Below are 22724 nucleotides of genomic sequence, written 5' to 3' on the forward strand. Positions count from 1 at the left end.
GAAGTAAACAGTACACATAGAAGTTTTCAAAATTCTTCCACACAGCTATCTATATAGAGCTCTCAGAGACCTCTGTAAGAAAGACTAAATAAGCATTATTATCTCCATATGACAAATTAAAAAAAACTGGGAGGGGGAAAAACCCCACTTTTTACTGCCTCACTATTCCTTTTCATAGTGCAGATATTTCATATAGTGTCTTAGTGGAAGAACATTGGTCTAAAACCCAGATTATTTATAATTTCATTATTAAATCTATCAGACTTTGAAAAACTAGTTTCACCTGAGTTTCATAGTCTTCTCTTAAAAAGGCATTTGTCATAAACATTTGTGAACACATTTTGACAAATATATTAAATACTGCGTATTTTCAGTATTTCTGTCTCTAGGTTAGCAGACATAGGGGAAGGTTTCCAAAGTCTGTACTTTAAATACTCCCTTTTCTAGTCCTAAAGCCTTGTCCCCACTGTTTTTAATACTAAATCTAAAGTACACAACAAAGATTTTCAAATGTAGGGACGTATAACCATGAAACCAGCTTATTACAAAGATTAAAATGCTAACATATAAGACTCTAATGTTTTCACTAGAATAACGTTCAAAACAGAAGAAAGAATAAAATCTGAAAACTGATATTCAGGTTTGCTATTAAAGCAAGGAAAGAAGTCATCATCTCTCTCTTCCATTTTGATAATTACTACCATATCTAAAAAAAATATGTAGCTTTAAAAGAGTCAGAAGAAATTTTAAAATTAAATTATTAAGGATAATAACTTTAACCACTAACTTCAAGTTTTCTCTTTCCATGAAAAACCTGAATATATCAGCAAAATACAGAGTAATGTCAAAAACCTAGAATAAAGATGGGAGTGCTTTTTATTTAACACAGTTTTTAACAAATAATCTATAACACCTTCTGTAGCTTCTGGTTAATATCTCCTTTGGCTGTAATCTTTACTTGAAATTCTGCCTCATACTCTTCTTCCATATATCGACGGCGTTTGGACTGTACATTGTCCATGTCCTCTGATTTAGAACGTTTTCTTCTGGAAAATTCACCTGAGAACAAAAAGCATAATGATCAGTCAGGTGTTTTTGTTACTGACCTTAATGCCTATTCTCCATCCTCTTTCCTTGAAATCTTCATTTTAAGATAGAAAATCACCTAAAAATATGAATAAAAGATGAGAAGAAATCATCTCACATTCATTCTCTTTGCTAAATTTTATAGTGCACATGAATCCTCTGACAAAATACAGTGTTCATTCTCATGTCACAGATTTCTAACTACTGTGCATAGCTTTAAATATTTAATTCTTCCTCCTCAGTAGGAAAAATTCTTATTTAATCATCAGCCTTAGGAAAATAATAATATAATAGTTATTCTTAACATATCCTAATGAATTTCAAATATATAAAAATAATAAAATTAATGTCATTATAAAAGTAAATTTAGTAAAGAATAGATACTGAAAGATCTTCACTTAGAAAATTTCAAATACTGGTAACAATCATGAGATTATAAGCAAGTTTTATCTAATTTCTTTTTCAATACATAAAACAGGAAACCACTAAAATCTCCACACTTTTTAAAGGCAAATGTGGTCCTTATGTGACCATCCCTACCCTTCTCCACTTCATTTTATGTCCATATCTATGTGCCTATTTTTTAAATCCAGTTTTACCCTATGACGTCTCTCGTAATCATACCTTACACAGTGATACGTGGAGAGTAGTATGACAGGGGCAGTTACAGAATCCAGGTTTCCTAACTTCTAGTCCGATGATGTTCCCATTAAACCTAAGGCTACTCAGTCCCATCATTCCTCTTCCCCATGAACCATAAGAACCTTAAGGAGACTGAGACACATACTTCCATTCACTTATACCGCCCCAGGCAAGATTCTTATAGTCCCATGCTCTAAACACAGATCTGAACGGTTTAACTGTGGCTTACTTAAATTGCAAAATGTTACAATCATCTCATGAACAGAAAAGTATACTCCACAGCCTTAAAAGCAGAAGTAATGAATGACCTTCTTTTAAACTAGTTCAGGTTTTTGTGTACGGGCTTACTTTTCTCAGAAGGCCTTTCATCTTCATGTATTACTTGCTCTTCTTCCTCAGGTTTGCTGTCCTTTTTATTACTTTCTTCTTCTGCTATAACAAAAATAGATAAGGAAATCTTACTTCCATTAAAACTCACAGCAGCTCATTATAATTTATACTTTTGGTGTAGCTATCCATTAATAATCTTTTATGAAATGAGAGTCTCAAAATGTGAAATTCTGGGAATAAACAGAGAGCATGTATTGGTAGAAATGAATAACTAAGTCCACTTTCAAATGTTCCTGCAAATTCGTAATGAACTCTTAACATGGGAAAAAACTTAATGGCACAGATTTTAAAACAAAAAGTCTAATTTACTGTCATCAATAGATTAATAAAACGTGAAAACTACTGTAAAGCTCTTAGACTCCTTTACATTCAATTGTTAAAACTAAAACAGTGGTTGTGACAATTATAAAAAATTACAAATTACTGGCAAATTCAAAACAACTAATAGTTTGACCAGTCAGGTTAAACCATTATGTCATTTTAATGGTTATGGGATAGTTCATAAAACAGGAATGGAAAAGTTATCCTAAAGATAATATAAGTTTTACTTAAAAGTAACAGCTACTTTAATACTAGTGCCAACAACTGAGCTAGGCGTTTGACATATATGACTTCATATCCTCAATATAATCCTACACTATAAACAGTATTTTTGCCATCATATAGATGAGTAATGTTCAGAAGATTAAGTAACTTTCTCAAGAGGCATACAAAATATAATAAAGAGTGCCACCAAAAAATATTGCTAAAAATGTCTATACAATTACATTGTTATAACAAATAAAATCTCAGTGGTACCAGAAATGGCCTTTGGTCAATCACTCTATACTCCTCAATTAACTTAGTCATTAAATGGGGTAGAAGAATAAATCATGAATATATTTGGGTTTCTATTTTTCCCCTTACATCACTGCAACTGGCTCCTCAGTGACTTCAATAGAGCATGCTTTGTTTCATCATATTCCGCAACCAAATCTAAGCAATCACAAGGAATAGAGCACTATACAAAGACTTTGATATGGTATGTCTTCTCCAGCGCCAGGGTTTTAATCCCAACAGCCTTGATGGTAGAAGTCAAGGTAAAAAAAACTTAAAAGACCTTTTAGGTGAAAATGGGTAGAGACAAGGATCATTGATGAACCTATTAAGGCTCTTACAAATAGTTTTTTCACACTAAGATGAAAACAATAAAGCTGTAAAATGTTACTATAGTAAAAAAACCAAAAAAGTTTATAGTAAAGATTACTAAAAATATTTTTAAACTTTAAAACACATGAGTACTAGAAAATTAACTTTCCATTTACCATGCTATGCTCACTAGAAATGTTTTAAGATCTCATCCCTGAACCCAGTTTCAGTGAAATGAAAATTTGTTTTGCTTCTTTATAGACAGCAAACTTATTACAGAGCATTTTTTTCTATACATAACTATACTTCTTCCTGATTTTAATACTGAGGGTGATGACTCCTGAGTTTCCTAGTCCCAGAGTTTCCAGAGACACAGAGTAATTGGGTTGCTAGAGACGAAGGTTTACATAGTCTTTATTTAGCAAATCATCACATCACCCAAAGAACAAAATTAGCCAGGGCTCCAATGAGAGTAACTGCAAGCCCGATCATCCAGAACACAGCACAGCAAACGGGCCTGCCTCTCGATGCTTATGTTACTCCCTCTCCTTTCAGATATGTCAAGCTTAGCTTGAAATTCCTTCATTTTACTCAAAAATGTCCTCTTACCATCCAATTTCTATTTTCCAGATGTGCTTAGGGGACATGACTAGATTTTCAACACTTAAATCGAAACACTCATCAGGATTTTAGAAAAGACACACAAATTAAAATTTATGCTCAAGTTTTATTTAATGGAAAGAACTTGGGATAAGAAAAATGGTATTAACAGATTCTACAGAAAGGAGTAAGGCTCTATATTTCTTTAATTTTTTTTTTCCCCACAAAGCCTCTAGAGAATCTGAGTGGATCTCCTTCAACTCAGAATAATAATCAAAGGCCCAGGCACACAGACATCTTTATATAATAATTTCAAGTAATTCCTGGGACTCCTGAAACTCCGCCAAATATTTAGGTATCTTTTTTAGAATCTGTCTTCACTCACAGACGGTTTCTGCTATAATTCTGGTCTTGAATACAGCCATGTGCCACTTAACAAGGAGGATATGTTTTGAGAAATGTGTTGTTAGACAATTTCATCTTGTGCAAACACCACAGAGGGTACTGACACAAACCTAGATGGTATAGCCTACCGCACACCTAGGCTATATGGTACTCGTCTGATGGGATCACTGTCATACACGTGGTCCGTCATTGATCAAAACATTGTTATGTGGCACATGACTGCATAGCCTCATTACAAGTTGGCACATTTTCATATATAGTTCTACGTATGGTATTCTTTCCTTTCAACCAGACAACTAGCTCACTAAGAGACAAAGACAAAAAAAGATGCCCCGGATTTAACAACATTAGCACCAATGTCACTTCACTGAGGACAATTAGGAGGGGCCCTAGCCAAGTAGAAATCAAAATTCAATTAAGTTAAAGAGTAAACCGGAAAAGAAGAATTGATGCTAGCTTTGTTAACATTACTTGAAGGATGGCTCTGAGAGGGATGGAACAGTAGCTAGAGGAGAGTAGACGATATGGAGAGTGCATGAAAGGTACATCTAATGTGTGTACCTCCTCTAGTATTCAAACTTTCCCACAGAATCTTTATTTTCCTAGCCTTCTTAGACTATCATTTTAATCATTTACTGAGTATCAGTTATTATATAGTACTATCCAACAATATGATAGTGTCTTAAGGCCTACAAAGGTATATCTGCAATACACTTTTAGGTCTTTCTTCTACTTTTGCAAAATTAAAATAGCTTTTCTCCTGGCTTTCTGATCTCTTTCACTATTTTTTGTTGCTGCTCATACCCATCACAACTGCTGTATTTAAAACAAATTTGCTAAACAATCATCTGAAATGATGGAGGTTTATATTTTCCTCTTAGTACAGCACATAAGTGTTAACAGTTAGAGGGAAGAGCCAGACTTTGGAATTGCTAATGTACAATTCTGTATGCGGAAAACATTAAAAATTATTCATGAATAAAGAATCTGAAGAAACTAACACCTCAGGAGGTGCACAGCAACAAATATGACATAACAGATTCTGCTACCATATAAACAGAACAGAATATAATTTAAGAACCAATGAAGAAATTACACTTCAACCCACAATACACAAAAGTTCCTTTGGGGTGGGGCAGGAGGGAGACAGAAAGTAAAATTTAGTTACCAGCTAAGAAATTAAATGTCACTAAACTTACTATGCTAATAATATACAATCAGATAAAAGTCTAAAAGTAAGTAACCAAAGACAAAGCCAACTTTCAATTTTCAACCTATACAATCATGAATAGCTTAATATTAATTTCTTTGCATTTAACTGCACTGTGTGGGAGGGATGGTCTCCATTAACAAGACATAAAAGTAAAACGTATAAACTCACAAAATAATACGCTGCAATTTGCTATGCCTTTCTTATACAGACTACCAAAAGGTTTTTTTAGGACCTGCACCAATATCACTCTCTATATAAATACTTAATGAATGAATGAATGAAGTTCACCCTAAACACTGTTACCTAATTATCTTCCAAAACATAAATTTCACCATGTCCTTCTCTTCTGCTTGAAATCATTCAGTGACTCCACAGTGTTATCAGAATGCTTTAGGACTGTAACCAAGGTACTCCATGATATACTTCTCTTATATTACCAATTATTCATTCACTCCACAAATTTTTACTGAGCACTTACTATCATCTAGGCATTATTTTGGCCTGATGATAGTGGCTCAGAGCAAGGGAAAAAGCAGTGAAGAATGGTAAGAAGAGACTGGATTCTAGATCTACTATAAAGGTAGAGCCAACAGGATTTCCTGATGGATGGATATGGATTGGAAGGAAAAAAAAACAATGGCTCTATGGTTTTTAGCCTGAGCAAGTAGGATGGAGCTGCCATTAAGAGAAATTATCTTCATTAAAACCCTATGTATACAGATAGTGAAAGGCAAGTGCTTTCCTGAACACATCTTATAGTCTTATAAAGTCACCCTCCTCTAAACTCCCAGAATACCAATTTAACATTATTACTGGATTCACAGCCTTCTATTTAACGGCCTGGTTTTAATTCTTGTCTGCATCCCGAGTGCAAGTACTAAATTTTACCTTTAAATCCCCAGAACCAGGAAGAGCCTAGCCTGTCTCTCTCTATGGGTTTAATGATTGAATAAAGGCTCTTGGAAATGAAGTCATCTTTTAATAATAAACAAATCTCCACCTTCAAAAGCTGGTATGATATATTGGAGAAAAAAATCCTCTATTTCTCCTAGGCCTGCCTTATTTTTTTCTTTGAACAAACTAGAAACCAGATGCTATGTTTCATGCTGTAAGGTCACTCTTCTCACAGAGCTCTATCTCTAACAGAATGTGATACAATGAGAACACAAAAATATTTGTACCAATCTGAAAGAACAGAGAAAGTTTCATATAGGAATGATATTTGAGTTTGACCATGAAAGCAAAGTAGGATTTTTCTCATTCTTTCTTTTTTCTCTAGGAATAATAAAAGAGGTGGGAAAGACAAGCATTGAACAAACAATCAAGTTTACATACCTTTTATATAAGGAGTCTGGAATTAACCTAAAAGTAATAGCGATCTAACTAAAGACAGGAAACACAATCAAATAAAAGAGATTTAGGTTATAGCGAGATCATTCAGAAAATGAGGGGGAAGAGAGTAGGGTGCGTAAACACAAGGGTTGAGGAAGGAAATGGATGAAGTCTTCATCAAACAGATAATCAGCCTTCAAGGTTTCTGGCTTCCGGCAATGGTGGTGTCATTCCCCAGACAAATAATATTAAAAGAAACAGATGTCAACGGTAAAACTGTAAAACTTAATTTGGTACACTTGAAGCAAATAAATTAAACCAGTAGACTTTTAGATTCTAAGTTATTTGGTTACTAAATGACAGCAAGAACAATTGTTATGACTTTGACCAATTATGTATTGATTTGAAATTGCAATCTCATAGTGTTATATTGGTCCATTTTTAACTCTCTTCCTAGACTATAAGGCCCCTAAGGGCAACAGCCATATTTTCTACTTATTTTATCTCCCTTAGCACTTCACACACCACTCCTCAGAGTAGATACTTTATAATTCTGAATTCTATGAAGCTAAGAATCTATGAAGTTAAAAGATCACTCTAGTCACCACCATTCTCAACTTTCTGTGCAACTAAAAGAAATTTAAAACTTTGTAAGAATGTTTTATTAAACAGTCAAAATCTTTAAAATTTAAATATGCTAACCTGCGGAGCATGTCTCATTTTGTGATATAACTTCGGACTCATCTTTTTCACCCGAAATATCCTCTTCATCTGAGAGGACCAAAAAAGCTTCTTTTGGTAAACTCTCACTACTTTCTTGTTTAGATGGTGAACCAAAGGAACCCTCCATCTTCTCTTCCAAATCTGGATTTGTCTCATCAATTGGAAGGATAGAAGTTTTAGAAAAGCAGGTGAGTTCATCTTCAGCAGGTGCAAGCTTTTCCAAAATAGGAATGATTTCATCTGTCTCCATAGAGTCTGTGTTTTCTAAGATATTCTCATTTTTGTCATCTTTCATAACATTTTCATTAATGGTTTCTGCAAGGTCAGCAGAATTTTCATCTTCATTCTTCTCACTTTGGTCAATTTCGATACTGCTAGATATAGCTTCCTCTCCAAGAGCAGGTTCTATAATGGCATCTTCCTCTACCTTCTTCTCATTTTCAGGAGGTAGATCTGAACAAATAATTGTATCATCTGTTTCTAGAGTTTCTTCATCAGCATCAATATTACTATCAACTTTATTTTTCTCATCAAATGAGAAAATTTGATCTAACTTATCATCATCCCTATTTTTTTCAAGAAAATCATCACCTTTATTGCTACTAAACTCTCTATTGTCAGTTTCAGGAACTGATTCACAAACTGGTACAGAACTTGGTTCAAAAGTGGGATCAAAGGCTGACTCAGGAGTCAGTTCATCAGAAGTCGGTTCATCAGAGGCCGGATCACCAGAGGCCAGATCACCAGAGGCTGGATCATCAGAGGTCAATGCTCCAGAGGCTGGATCACCAAAGGATGAATCATCAGAGGCTGGATCACTGGAGACTGGTTCACTGGAGACCAGTTCACCAGGGACCGGTTCACCAGAGACCAGTTCACTAGAGACCGGTTCACCAGAGACTGATTCACCAGAAACGGGTTCACCAGAGACAGGCTCACCAGAGGCGGGATCACCAGAGACAGGATCACTACAGGTGAAATTATGAGAGGCAGGATCACCAGAGGTGGGATCACCAGAGGTTAATACTTCAGAAGCCACATCTCCAGAGGCTGAATCTCCAGAGACCAGATCTTCAGTAGCCAGATCACCAGCGGCTGGATCAGAAGTTGGTTCAGCAGTCAGTTTAGAGGCTAGTTCAGGAGCTACATTATTAGGAGATGAAGATTCACACTTTAAATCATCATCTTGCTTGTTTTTTACATTAATATTTAAGGTACAAGGTGTTTCTTTCCATTCTGATTTACTTTTTTCAGGGTCAAAACAAAGCTCTTCAATACCATTCACCTCTTCCTTGTCATTAATATAATCCATATTTTCCAAAGGTGAGGTTGGGTCCAAATCTCCATTTTCATGGTTGCCATTTAATAGCTTGACATCAGTTTTCAACAGTTCTTCTCTGACCTTGTACACTGCTTCAAGTTGTTGACGATCACTCACTCTCATCGTTTTTCGAGCCTTAAAGACTTTTTTCTGAGGTTCTTCTATACCATCCATTTTGAATCTTTAAAGAGAGAGAGAAAGAGAGATTATAATAATTGAAACAGAACCCATCTAATTACAGCCTTACTGCAAATTGATCTTATAACCAAGCAGCACTTCAAGTCATTTTGAAAAACTGACAATAATCCTTGCTGTGTGTTTTCATATTTATTGGTTTTATGTAATATAAAATTGATAATAGGTACAGTCCATAGAAGATCAATTACTAGGAAGTATTAGGAAAAAAGTGACTAGTTTCTAGTTTTCATTTTCAGTAAGCTAATAGTTTCAGAGTCTGGAGAAGATAGGTAAGCATTAAAAAAGTAGATAAAGTAAAAAAGTAGACGGAGAAAGAAAAATAAAAGTACAAGAAAATGAAAGCAGTAGGGGAATGGGAAAAGAATAGAGACAAGGAGAAGGGAGAATTAAGAAACGTGTAAAGAAAGACTACATTTGCAACCAGGCATATCAAGACTAACAACTGTAAACATATTAACAAGAAATTACCATCAAGAAAGTGAAAACACAACTCATACAACAGAAGGAAATACTTGCAAATAATGTATCTCATAAGAGATTTACATCTAGAAAATATAAAATACTGTTACAACTGAATAAGAACAACAATAAAAATAACTCAATTTAAAAATGGGTCGGGGCTGGCCCAGTGGTGTAGTGGTTAAATTTGCACACTCTGCTTTGGCAGCCCAGGGTTTGCAGGTTCGGATCCAGTGCTGGGACCTACATACCGCTGATCAAGCCATGCTGTGGCAGCATCCCACGTACAAAATAGAAGAACGGCAAAGATGTTAGCTCAGAGACAACCTTCCTCAAGCAAAAAGAGGAGGATTGGCAACAGATGTTAGCTCAGGGTCAATCTTCCTCACCAAAAAAAAAAGAGGCAAAGGACTTGAATAGTCATTTCCCTAAAAGATATACAAATACCCAATAAGCCAATAGCCAATAGGCAATAAACATGAAAAGATGCTCAACATCATTAGTTATCAGAGAAATGCAAATCAAAACCACAATGAGATAACACTTCACACACACCAGGGTGGCTATAATCAGAGAGAATAACAAGTATTGGCAAGGATGTGGACAAACTGGGATCCTCACGCATGATGGTGGGATTTCAAAATATTGCAGCTGCTGTGGAAAACACTCTGGCAATTCGTCAACAGGTTAAACATTAATCATCAACGTTTGATCTTTCCTATTTGTAATGTACACATGTAAAGCTATAAATTTCCCTCCAAGCACTACTTTAGCTGCATCTCACATTTTGTTGCATCCTATTTTCATCATTGTTCTGTTAAAATATTTTGTAATTTCCATTGTGATTTCTTCTTTCATCTATGAGTTATTTAGAATTATGTTTCTTAAAAATGTAATATAATATGACCACATGAAGCTCATTAAAAAAATACAAAGTTGGTTTCATATTCAAAAATCAAGCAACGTAGATTATGAATGAGTCATGAGGCATTATGGCTTTATTTCAGACTCAACCAAAGTGTCCACTTAATAAAAATATATTAGAGCCCTAAGCGCCAATACTTCAGAATGTTATCTTATTTCAACAGTCTTTGCAGTGGTAATCAAATTAAAATAAGGTCATTATTAATCCTAATGCAGTATGATTGGTGTTCTTATAAAAAGGGGAAAATGTGGACACAGACACGCACATAGGGAGAACACCATATGAAGATTCGAGTTAGGCTGCAACAAGCCACAGCTGGGAGAGAGGCCTGGAATGAATCCTTCTTTAGCTGCTTCAGAGGGAGCATGGCCCTGCCAACACCTTGATTTCAGACTTCTAGCCTCCTAAACTGTGAGACAATAAATTTAGGAAAAAAAAAATTCAAGCAATGCAATTCGCCACGTTAACAGAAAGAGGATGAAAATAAAAGATTATCTCAACAAATACAGAATAGTCATTTGACAAAAACTCAACACTGACTCAGATGCTCTCTGTCATCATTTCTATGTTAACATCTAGCCAGTGCAGTAAGGCAAACAAAAGAGGGCAAGGATTTGGTCCTGGAGAAAGACATTGTCACCATTCTATAGTGGAATAAAAGTCCTTTAAGGACTAAGATATAAAGGAGGAAGAATATTGCTTTCACATTGGATATCCACTTACCATCACCATTTACCAGTGGGAATGATGGTAGGTTACACCTGCTTTGGCTGGAGAAGAAAAAAAGCAGCCTCTGACATCTGAGAATTTATCTGAGGCTCATAGCTAGGCCTCAATGTTATTACAAACTGATTTGACACTTACAGCGAAACCCTGCTGTTCTCCTTTTCAACATAAAACCATTTCAACATTCAAATTAGACAAGGTCCCTATGCAACCTGTAAAATATCAAACATCTCCCTCTATGACCAAATGAGTGATGGGTACTTCTTTATCAACTGCAGCTTTATTCTCACTGTAATCTGTCCTCCCTATAGATAAAATTTACTGAGATACAGAACGGCCCCCACCTTCTGACAGAACCCAATCCAGAGTGAGGCTCTACTTCCTCCAACTCTCCCCAAAATAATCCAACCTATACTATACTATAACCAAGTCATATACTAGGTGTTTCTTCCAACAGTCTCTTACTGATGTGCCTCATGGTTTCCCCATGATGGGCATTCTCCCTTGCTGCAACAAATAATAAGCCCAACTTGTTCAATTACAGCTGTATTCCTAGTGTCCCATTGTTTTTCTGGCTGAAAGGCACAAAACAATGACCTGGCCTATTCGCCCCAGACCAACACAGTTTGAGAACCCACGACTTTGACACAGTACTTCGTCACAGTACTTCTAGGCTGTGGTACATTCTGCATTCATTCTCTCACTTTAAGCCAATTACTTATACTATATTTCTTAGTCTTCCTAGCTTTTTAAATTATGGAACTGAGTAAAAACTAATTCCAAAAATTACCTTTCAATTGAACAAGAACTTCAATGCAAAATTACCATAGGTACTATTTTAAAGGTTATCAATTGCAGTCTAAAATTTAAACATCAAGTTTTTTCCAACCCATGATCTAATCCAAACTCATGCAAACTGAAAAATTTTCTGTAAAGAAGACAGAATGAAAAGGTTATAGTCACTTTTCCCTGCTGACTCCAGACACACATAATTAAATTTACAATATAAGAAGTATGGTTACACATATTTTTTTCAAATACTGGAAAAAAAAGTAATTTCAAATACTGACCTGCAATTCTGTTGGATTTTGACCTAATATCTACATTTCTCATCTGTTATATGGATGGCAGGTAATTATTGCCAATTGCATTAAAAGCATACATTCCTCTAAAAAGTATATTTTCATAATTTTTAGTAACCCCATTAAGAACATGAATTCTGTAGACAGAAACACGGATTTGAGTTCCAGCTCTCCCATGTACTTACTATAAATGACACAGAGCAAGTTACCTAACATTTCAACGTTTAGTTTCAGCTACCTGAAACTAAATAATATCAGTACCTGCCACAGAGGTTGTGGTAATGATTAAATGAGATTCTATATATTAAGCACTTAGAATGTAGTAGGCACTCAATAAATGTTATCATCATAATTGTCTATGTTTATTCAGAAATTTTTTAGGCATAAACTAAAGAATTGGGGACAAATTTCCCTCAAGTATTTTTGGTATTTTGTATATAAATTAGAAAATTCAACATGCAAACATCATGTCTAATGTTAAACTGCCACGACCAAATAACATTTAATAAAAATAAATATCATCCAAGCAAGCTGGTTTTATCAACAAAACGGCCATTCTATTCAGTAATAATAAAGTACTGTACAAAGAATTACAGAATAACTACCATCTATACCCACAAGGGAGCACACTACAGCCATTTACCAGATCTTTCATGGGTTCTAAGTAGAATGAAAAACAGACAAAGCAATAAGGAAGTAGCTTGAACAACCAGTTCAAACTAGTTCAGCCATATCTGTGCAAACCAATCAACAGTAAGTTTTTAAAAATCTATTTTGCATAAGCAAACAGTATTTAAGAAAGATACACATTAGAGAAGGGTGTGTTACCTGCAAACAAGTCTCCATGGCTGTATTACCGGAACAAAACATTTCTAAGAATCATTTTAAATACCGTCATCTGGACTGAGATGCCATTCACAAAACTATTCTACAAAAGAAATACTTTTTCAGGTGGGGACACTAAAATCATGAAGCTCTCACATGACTGTAATTCATTTTCACAAGAAAAAGCACTTATATTTTACAGCAGAAAATGTCTGCCATATCTAACAGTAAATGTGTAAAATGCGATTACTTTCTTCTGAAAATATTTTTTCATGAAAAAGATACTCAAAAAACTGTTTTTTTAAGTTCCTACTCTATATATTCAGATTCAAGAACTCTAGGGAAATACCACCACTAATAAAATCTTTCTACGGCAATAACAAGGGTTTCACCTTTACCAAAGGAATTTATATTCAAATAACCAAGAAGAGAGTGTTACCTGCAAATAAGTCTCTATGGCTTGGAAATTTTTTTCAAATTTTGGTTAAATTATTTTTAAGGAAAGCCCAATGAGCCTCTTCTTCTTTAAGTGAAACCATTATTTTCTTCTCTGCTTCACCCCCCCTCCACCCACTCCTTCCACCCTTCTTTCTAGCAAAGAGATCATAGCTATGAAACAACAAAGGGAAGTATTACCAAAAGCTGTAACGTCTTAGCCTACAATCTGCCTGCTCAAAAAGCTCAAGAATTTAAGTGGCTGTTCAAGAGCTGCTCACAAACTCAGCCAATCAGTTGCCAGCATTCTGATTCCTGCCCAGCAACAGGAGACAGACAATAAGGTCAGGGAAACATAGTTAAAACCTGGATCCGCAACACTTCAGTGAGGTTCTTTGTCTGATATAAGTAATCTAGAACATAATTGCATAAAATCCTAAACCCATATAATATGCGTTACATGTACCACATAAATAAACAAGTCAGATATACATCTTTTATGCTATTTTATCTTTCTTTAAATGTCCGTGCATATTTCCAGAAAAATAAATCAATTTCCTACCTGGATAATGAGTCAAACATGGACACTACATAAAAAGAACATACTTTTCTACACAATGGGTTAGAATCTGCCAAATTCAAGTGGAAATTTCTTTTAAAAAATCCATAGTCCTTAACATTTATAAAACATTGATAACTAAAAATCTGGCAAAACTTTAATCCAAATAACTAACAAGATTATTTTCATACCCACCTATCACTATTGTTATAGATTTCCAAGTCTAAAAATTACTAGTATTCCGGACCCAAAGGTCTACTATGGATAGCATTATGAAGTGTTTTGTTGTCTACTGCACTGAACTGACTTAGTTTGAGTCATCCAATAAAATTAAAACATCTGATTCTTGACAACTTATATTAAGTGTTACAAGAAAATTACTACATTCTTTTCTCCTTAACTGCCTTTCACAGCAGGTTACAGAAAGGTTATACGAGCTCTCCCCTTTTGAAGCAATCAAGCAAATGTGTGGATTACACAGTAAATATTCATGTAAAGTGAACGGGAATTTTTATTTGACCATCATTCTACAGTCTTTTAAATGTAAAATTATAAAATAAAAATAGGAAATCTGTCATCATAATATATTTTTTCTCAAATTCATTACCCAATCAGATTTTCTGAGTAAACAAGTTTTAAAAATAAACCTCATTTTTTTCTCCTTCAGTTAGACAAACCCTGTAATTTTTCCAACATACCCAAGAGGGAGCTTGCTGCAGCCATACTCTTAGTTTATATACTCTCCCCAAGGAAAATAAATCAGCAGCTGCTGCAATGCTTCAGTCCTGTGAGAGAACTGAAATTCACTTTCTGATTGGCTCAAAGCCGCAGTTGCCGAAAGCCAATCACACAGCAGCATCACAAACCTTGCCCAGCAACAAGGGAAGCAGATGAGGGCAAGTGCCCTACCAAGAATCCAAACGATGTGAAAACAAAGGTGAACGATGAAACTGAAATATATTCATAATATACCCCCAGATTCTTTGTTTGAGTAACAGGTCTACAGCAGGGTTATTCTGATTAAATAAACAAGGTAAGAAGAGCCTTATCTAACAAAACAACAGAAAGTACCAGGATTGTTGGGTCAAACCCCAGGCACATACAAGCACTATATTAATTCAAAGTTATGGGTACCTGATGAAGTATACTTAAAAATAAAACTTACAAATGTTAAGCAAAGCCATTTCAGTGGACTTGACATTTCTATCTTTGACACAGACACTCCAATTTTATTCATGCTGCTAACTGACACTAGTATAACATTATTCTGAATAATGGAATGCTGAAAATAATTTACTCAAACTTTTGAGTTTTTGTTAAATGGCTTAAATAAATATTAATCAATAGGTCTGACTAATAACGGCCTACTCTTAAATAATCACTTTATACTGACAATTACTAGCCTCTTTAGAAATGCAACTCTGCTACTGGATTCTTTAAGAACTCCATTCTCAGTTGAGAAATGCGTGATTTTATTTTGCACTCCTAAATTTTACTTGAGAATTTTGAGATAATCGTAAATAAAAAATAAAAAATAAGCATCAGTGTATTGCACAATAAATGTAATAATCTGCTTTACTATGTACTGCCCATTAATGAGACTGGGGAAACTGATACTACAATAGTTCATCCACTTTGATACTAAGTTAGTATACAAACTTTCTAAATTGTTTTTTTTTTCTTTTTTTTTTTCTTGGTGAGGAAGATTGGCCCTGAGCTAACATCATTGCCACTCTTCCTCTTTTTGCTTGAGGAAGAGTGGCCCTGAGCTATCATCTGTGCCAATCTTCCTCTGTTGTGTACGTGGGATGCCACAACAGCACAGTTTGATGAGCAGTGTGTAGGTCCGTGCCCCAGATCCAAACCTGCAAACTCTGGGCTGCTGATGTGGAGCAGGCAAACTTAACCACTACACCACCAGACCAGCCCCCAGATTTCCTAAATTTTTATCTTAAATACTGGATATCCTGTCATCTCTGTTATTATTTTCTACAACTTTAGTAAAACGTAACCACTACTTTCACCACTTTTGTTAAAAATCCCACAAAGATTTTCATCATGTTTCCATATTCTCTTGCTTTCTAGAAGTTCTCTTTCCCAGTCACACACAAAGCACTGGTAATATTTACTTGAGAATCCAGAGCCCGCTATAGTTCACAATTTTCAATTCTACTATGCTATGGTTCTTCTCTCAATTGCATAAAAACACTATCAATAGCTATCCTATCATCTTAAAAAATATATTAGTTGGTAAAATCTGTTCCTTATGTAATACTCAACAATTCAGTAAAGGATTGAGCGATCATAATATTTGACACTTCAACAAATAATCCCTTTTGCTCATCATCAACCTACTGCTATTAGCCGGGGTTTCAAAATAAGGAATGGCATATTCGCTAACTAAATTTTAAAAAAGAACCAACAACAAAGGAAATAGGGAGTCGCTTTACTAACAATTCCTTGGACAAAGCAGGAGCAGAGCACACTCTTGAAATTTTGGATACATCAAAACCACAAGGGTCACTACAATCGAACTTGTTTTTGCGCTCACTGCTATGTTTTGAGAAATTCTAGAGTAGTGTGTGTGAAAAAAATGCAAGACGCTTGAAAGATCACTTCCCCAAGTGTATTTTTGGGATCATGCTGTTATACAGGAAAATTAAAACGAAGTGACCTGACCCAACAAATGCCATTTCAGAATATATCTATCAAATTACACCCCCCCAATTAGAAAATCAGCCAGTGATCCATCAGAGCAGTTATCCATTAGCTTGTCCCACTCACAAACTCTACTACTACTTATGCAATGAGTAAAGTTACAGAAAGCCACGTATTTATTTCCTCAGGAATCTAAGAAGCCACTTGTCCAAAAGTATTTTTCACACTTTGCTTGGGTGAATTAAAACACCCAGAATAATTTATAAGAAGCTGAAAGATGTAAATCCTTCAAATGCCAGAAAATAGCTCTTACTTTTCTTACTGACCCAACCTACGGAGAAGGAGTGGAGAGCTTACTTTCTATATCAGTCAGCTTTCACTAGGTAATAATGAAGTAATTAAAAAAAAAATTATTAGCTCGTAACATTCTTCTTCATTCTAGGTCATAGGCTGAAGGAACAGCATCCCCTAACACCCAAATCTAGGTCTTGTGGCAGAGGAAAAAGACCACAGAATGACAGAACCATACAATATATGACTTGTAAAGCTTTTTCTTAGACATAGTATACATCATTTTCACTCACATTTCATTGGCTAAAGCCGAGTTAGACATTAAGAGGGTGTAGAAGTAAAAAGCTCCCATGGGGAAACACTTAAGTCACATGGCAAAATGTGAGGCTATATAATCTTCTTACAGGAAGGGAGAATAACAGTGAAGTGTCATATGATCTTCCACATTTTAAAAATATATAATTATAAAAAGCTTGGCATAGCAACGATTTCTAAACTGACAAAACTGGGTCTACTCCATGTTCTAACATTAGCATCACAGTCAACATAGGATAAATAAACCCAACTCTAGATTTCAGGTTCCTCAGCTGTAAAACTGAGCCTGTTATACCATATACTCGCTAAATTGCAGTCCAGCCTAAATTTCGTATTATTTTACTAAGTCGAGCTATACTGATGTTCTTTTATAACTTATTTTTCATTATGAAATACTGTGAACACGCAGTAAGATATAAAGTCTGACATAATGAACATGTGTGTATCTGTCACCTGGATGAGCAATAAAACTTTAGAAATAAAAAACAAAGGCTTCAGGGACTGACCCCGTGGCCGAGTGGTTAAGTTCGCGCGCTCCGCTGCAGGCGGCCCAGTGTTTCGTTGATTCGAATCCTGGGCGCGGACATGGCACTGCTCATCAAACCACGCTCAGGCAGCGTCCCACATGCCACAACTAGAAGGACCCACAACGAAGAATATACAACTATGTACCGGGGGGCTTTGGGGAGAAAAAGGAAAAAAATAAATAAATAAATAAAATCTTTAAAAAAAAAAAAAAGAAGCCATCTGTGTAACACCACCAGATAGTACGCTCCTCCTTCTCTATCCCAACTCCTCAACACAAAGATAAGCATAATCTTGAATTTGATGTTTGTTATTCTCAGGCATACCTTATACTTTTTCTATATTATGAATTCCCCTTTTCATTAACTAAACACTCCTTAAAAGGAGAAAAAGGAACCGACACTTATCAAGGGGCAATTATACGTCAGACATAATACCAAGGAATATTCTTTTCTCATTTATTTAAGTGACAATTTATATAAATTCAACTTTACATATGATCTGAATTAATATATCAATAACCATGTTGCTATCATACATTCCATTACACAGACAATAACTTTAACTGGGTAAGGTCAACCAAACACCCAATTGAGCACGGAGTCGTTTTCACTAGCATAGGCACCCTTCTTGCGCACTTCATTCTTTAAATTTGCTACCACGGGGTGTTCTATTTTATTAGAATGTTAAGCAATAAACTATATGGTATTTGCCACAATTTTCTTCTCTATCTCTTTGAAAATGGAGAATTCACTTAATATAATTGCTGAGACTCATCCATGCAATAAGTTAGATCTGACAGGAGACTCTCCATTTCACCAGGATGCAGACTGGTTCCTGTATTCGCTAGAACAGTATTACCACCAGGTTCCCAAATACTCAGTTACCTTTTAAAAAGTAACATCCATAAGTCATCTTAGCCAAAAATGACAGAACTCATTCAACAAACTAGAAGGGAACTTCCTCAACCTGATAAAGGTCATCTAGGAAAAACCCATAGCTAACATCATTCTTGATACTGAAAAACAGAAAGCTCTAGACCTAAGATCAGAAATAAGACAAAATGTCTGCTCTGCTCTTACCACTTCTATTCCACATTGACTAGAGAGTTCTCGCTAGGACAATTAGGCAAGAAAATGAAATAAAGTCATCCAACTTGAAAAGAAAAAGTAAAATTCTCTATTTGCAGAAGAAAAAATCTTAGATATAGAAAATCATAAGGAATCCACTAAAAACTTACTAGAACTAGTCAATGAGTTTGGAAGATTGCAAGATACAAGATCAATAAATAAAAAATCTATTTTATTTCTATACACTTGTAATGAAGAATCCAAAATGAAATTAAGAAAACAATCCCATTTACAATAGAATCAAAAATAATAAATTTAACAAAATGAAGTACAAAACTTAATACTCTGAAAACTACAAAACATTGTTGAAGAAATTAAAGATGACCTAAATAACAGGAAAGACATCCCACACTCTTGAATCAAAAGGCTTAATATTAAGATGCCAATACTCTCAAAATTGATCTAATGATTCAAAGCAGTCCCTACCAAAATTCCAGCTATCTTCTTGGCAGAAACTGACAAGCTGATCCTACAATTCACATGGTAATGCAAGGGACCCAAAATAGCCAAAACAATCTTGAAAAAGGACAACAACATTGAAGGACTCACCACTTCTCATTTGCAAAACTTACTACAAAGCCACAGTAATCCTGACAGCGGGGTGCTCCTAGCAAAAGGAGAGACACATAGATCAATGAAACAAAGCTGCCAGGTGAGAAATAACTCTTGCATTTATGATCAACTGTGCTTATGGTTTCTCCTGTACGACCCAAAGAGAACAAGCAACAACAACAAAAAAATAGATTAACAGCACTTCACCAAAATCAAACACTTTTGTGCTGCAAAGGACACCATCAAGAAAGTGAAAAGACAACTCACACAATGAGAAGAAATATTTGCAAATAATATACCTGATAAGAGACCTGTTTCTACCAGAATAAATAAAAACTGTTACAACAATAATGAAAAGACAAACAACCCAATTTAAAAATGAGCAAAGGACTTGACTAGATATTTCTCCAAAGAAAAGCCAATAAGCAATAAATGGGAAAAGATGCTCAACATCATCAGTCATCAGGGAAATGCACATCAAAACCACAATGAAACACTTCACACAGACCAGGATTACTATAATCAAAAAAACAAGAAATAACAAGTGTGGTTAACAAGGATGTAGAGAAATTGGAACCCTCATACAATGCTGGTGGGATTGTAAAATAGAGCAGATGCTTTGAAAAACAGTCTGGCAGTTCCTCAACACGTTAAACATAGAGTTGCCATAAGACTAGCGATTCCAGTCCTAGGGATATACCCAAAAGAAAGAAAAACAGATGTCCATGCAAAAACTTGTACACAAATGCTCATAGAAGCACTATTCATAATAGCCCAAAAGGGAAAACAACCCAAACGTCCAGCCACTGATAAGTGGATAAATAAACTGTGGTATACTCATACAATGAAATATTATTTAGCCATAAAAAGGAATGAAGTACTGATAAATGTTACAACATGCCTGAAAATATGCTGAGTGAAAGAAGCCCGTCACAAAGGCCACAGATTGAATGATTCTGTTTATATGAAATGGTCAGAATAGGCAAGCCTATAAAGACAAAAAGCAGATTAGTGGTCACCCAGGGTTGACAGGTTGGGAGGAAATCAGGAGTGGCTGCTAAAGGGTACAGGGTTTCTTTATGAGGTAGTAAAAACGGTCTAAAATTGATTGTGGTGATGGTTGCACAACTCTGTGAATATTTTAAAAACCACTGAGTTGTACATTTTATACAGGTGAATTGTATGGTACGTGAATTACACCTCAATAAATCTGTTATTTTAAAAAAAAAAGAATAGAAGAACTACAATTGAAAATTTTGTGTTTCATTTGCTTTTAATCTAACCTCCCTTTACTGGGTCACACTTCCGCCATGGGCAAGCAACTATACCAAGAAACCTGAATACTGGTTCACACTTCAGGGCGTTTACACTTATAGGCCAACAAGTCTATGTGTAACTATAGAGGTGATGCAAGGCAGTATACATAAAATAACAGCACCCTTGTTCTTTTTCGTGCTCATCTTAGATAAGTGTTACTCTTTTTCCAGGTCCTACATGGGACAGAATTCTATAGCATGCTTATCTCACAGGATGGTAGTAACGGGCATGAGATAATTCATAAAATAAAAGAGAAAACAAATTTTATCAACCAAAAAAAAAAAAAAAACAGTATTGAGCATGTGCCAATGAAGACTCCATGTTCATATATTAATAAAACCTTCTACACATGGAAAACACAATTAACTATCTTTTACCAGAAGAACTAGAAGGTCTTAAGTAAAATAGAAGCATTCTCCTCTATTATAAACTGGCATTATATCCAAAAGGCATTATATGTAATTAATGTTGGTAAATTTGTTTTAAAATGAGATATACTTATTGAACTATCTGGAGTTACACACAGCTTTGTCACATTTTATCAATACTGTCTTTATTCAGTAAGACCTGTCTTGCCACCATTGACTCTATCTGTCAGTACTTTAAATGTATCTTTTTAGAAATAATTATTATAAATGGACTTTAATACCTATATTTATGTATTGTTTAATGAAACACTTTGGCATGTCTCATCACGTATCCAGTATAACATTAATACATTGTAAGTCTCCTTAAAATATGCTGATATCATTATGATGTGCTTCAGAGGTCATTTAACAAACCAACAAAAAATAAAATAAGTATTCTGGTATAATATTGAGCAACAAAGTGTGTGGCACATAGTACACACTTAATAAATACAGACTAAAAGAATGATGTGCTATATACATATAACTAACATCTAAAATAATTTTTAAATGAAAACCAAATTATTCTTTCAGGAAGCAAAGGTAGTAATCTAGAATATTTTTGACAAAATTGTAAACTAATATGCTAACATGTTCACATAGCAGGTTTACATACAGAGGACAACCTTGCTTTGGAGAGTCAGGATCTTATTTACTAACAAAAAGGAACATATACCCACTTACACATAGTGCTGCCTCTGACAGTGCAAGACATAGTACCATTAAAATTAATCAAACCTGACACAAAGGAGGCATTTTTCAAGCCTCATAAAACTTATTTAGATGTCAGATTTCCTATTTCAAAAAATTAAAGATCATTTTGAAAGAAGTCTACTTTTGCTTATTACTATATAATGATGAAAATCTTCTTTAAAATAATAAACATACCCTAAAGGGAGCCCCCTGCAGCCATCTTAACAGTTCTCTCACAGCAACAGAAACTGAAATACAATTTGCATAGTCACTGTGGTTGGCTAAAGAAAGCAGGCTCATGTAAACCAATCAGAAAGCTAGATATTGGGCAACCATAAGAGGAGAAACTTTAAATCTGCCTGGCAACAGCCTAAAAATAGAAACAATATGCTAGACTGAATCCCAGAATAGAAGTGAATATGAGAGCCAAACTAATACGAAAACCAGTTTATTTTCTTGGGGAAAAAGATATGCCTTGCATTTCATCATCTAAAATATTAACTTGGCACCTTTTCTTACTACATGGCAATTAAAGAAAAATGAACGCTAAGCTAAATAAATCGGCCACTTTCAAGTTACATGCCATTCATTGTCCATGTGCTTTTATTTATATATATGTATATATGTGTGTGTATATATATGTACATATATATTTAAGTGTTTTTCTTTTTTCAGGAGAATAATGAAGCGCTTTAATCACGAGTCTAATACATTCAAGGCTCTCTAAAATCTCTCATAATCTGAACAGCACTGCATTTTTTCCTAGCACTTTTTCCTCGCAATTATT

At 34.9% G+C, this 22724-nt stretch overlaps 1 protein-coding gene across 4 annotated transcripts in view; it reads right to left on the bottom strand.

Moving 5' to 3' along the window:
* Positions 1 to 22724, bottom strand: part of ATF7IP (activating transcription factor 7 interacting protein) — a 113141-nt gene that overhangs the window by 54606 nt on the left and 35811 nt on the right. For 2 of the 4 annotated variants that reach the window (XM_046659944.1, XM_046659923.1), the window contains exons 2-4: positions 7499 to 9021; positions 2077 to 2160; positions 914 to 1059 (exon numbers count right to left, since the gene is read on the bottom strand). In XM_046659944.1, the coding sequence (XP_046515900.1) occupies positions 914 to 1059; positions 2077 to 2160; positions 7499 to 9014 (1746 nt within the window). In that variant the 5' untranslated portion in view covers positions 9015 to 9021. Of the gene's footprint in view, positions 1 to 913; positions 1060 to 2076; positions 2161 to 7498; positions 9022 to 13058; positions 13141 to 22724 lie in introns of those variants that run through there. The other 2 variants (XM_046659951.1, XM_046659934.1) reach the window with 2 other exon arrangements.

Source organism: Equus quagga, chromosome 1, assembly GCF_021613505.1.
Source record: "Equus quagga isolate Etosha38 chromosome 1, UCLA_HA_Equagga_1.0, whole genome shotgun sequence".
NCBI classification, from domain to species: domain Eukaryota; kingdom Metazoa; phylum Chordata; class Mammalia; order Perissodactyla; family Equidae; genus Equus; species Equus quagga.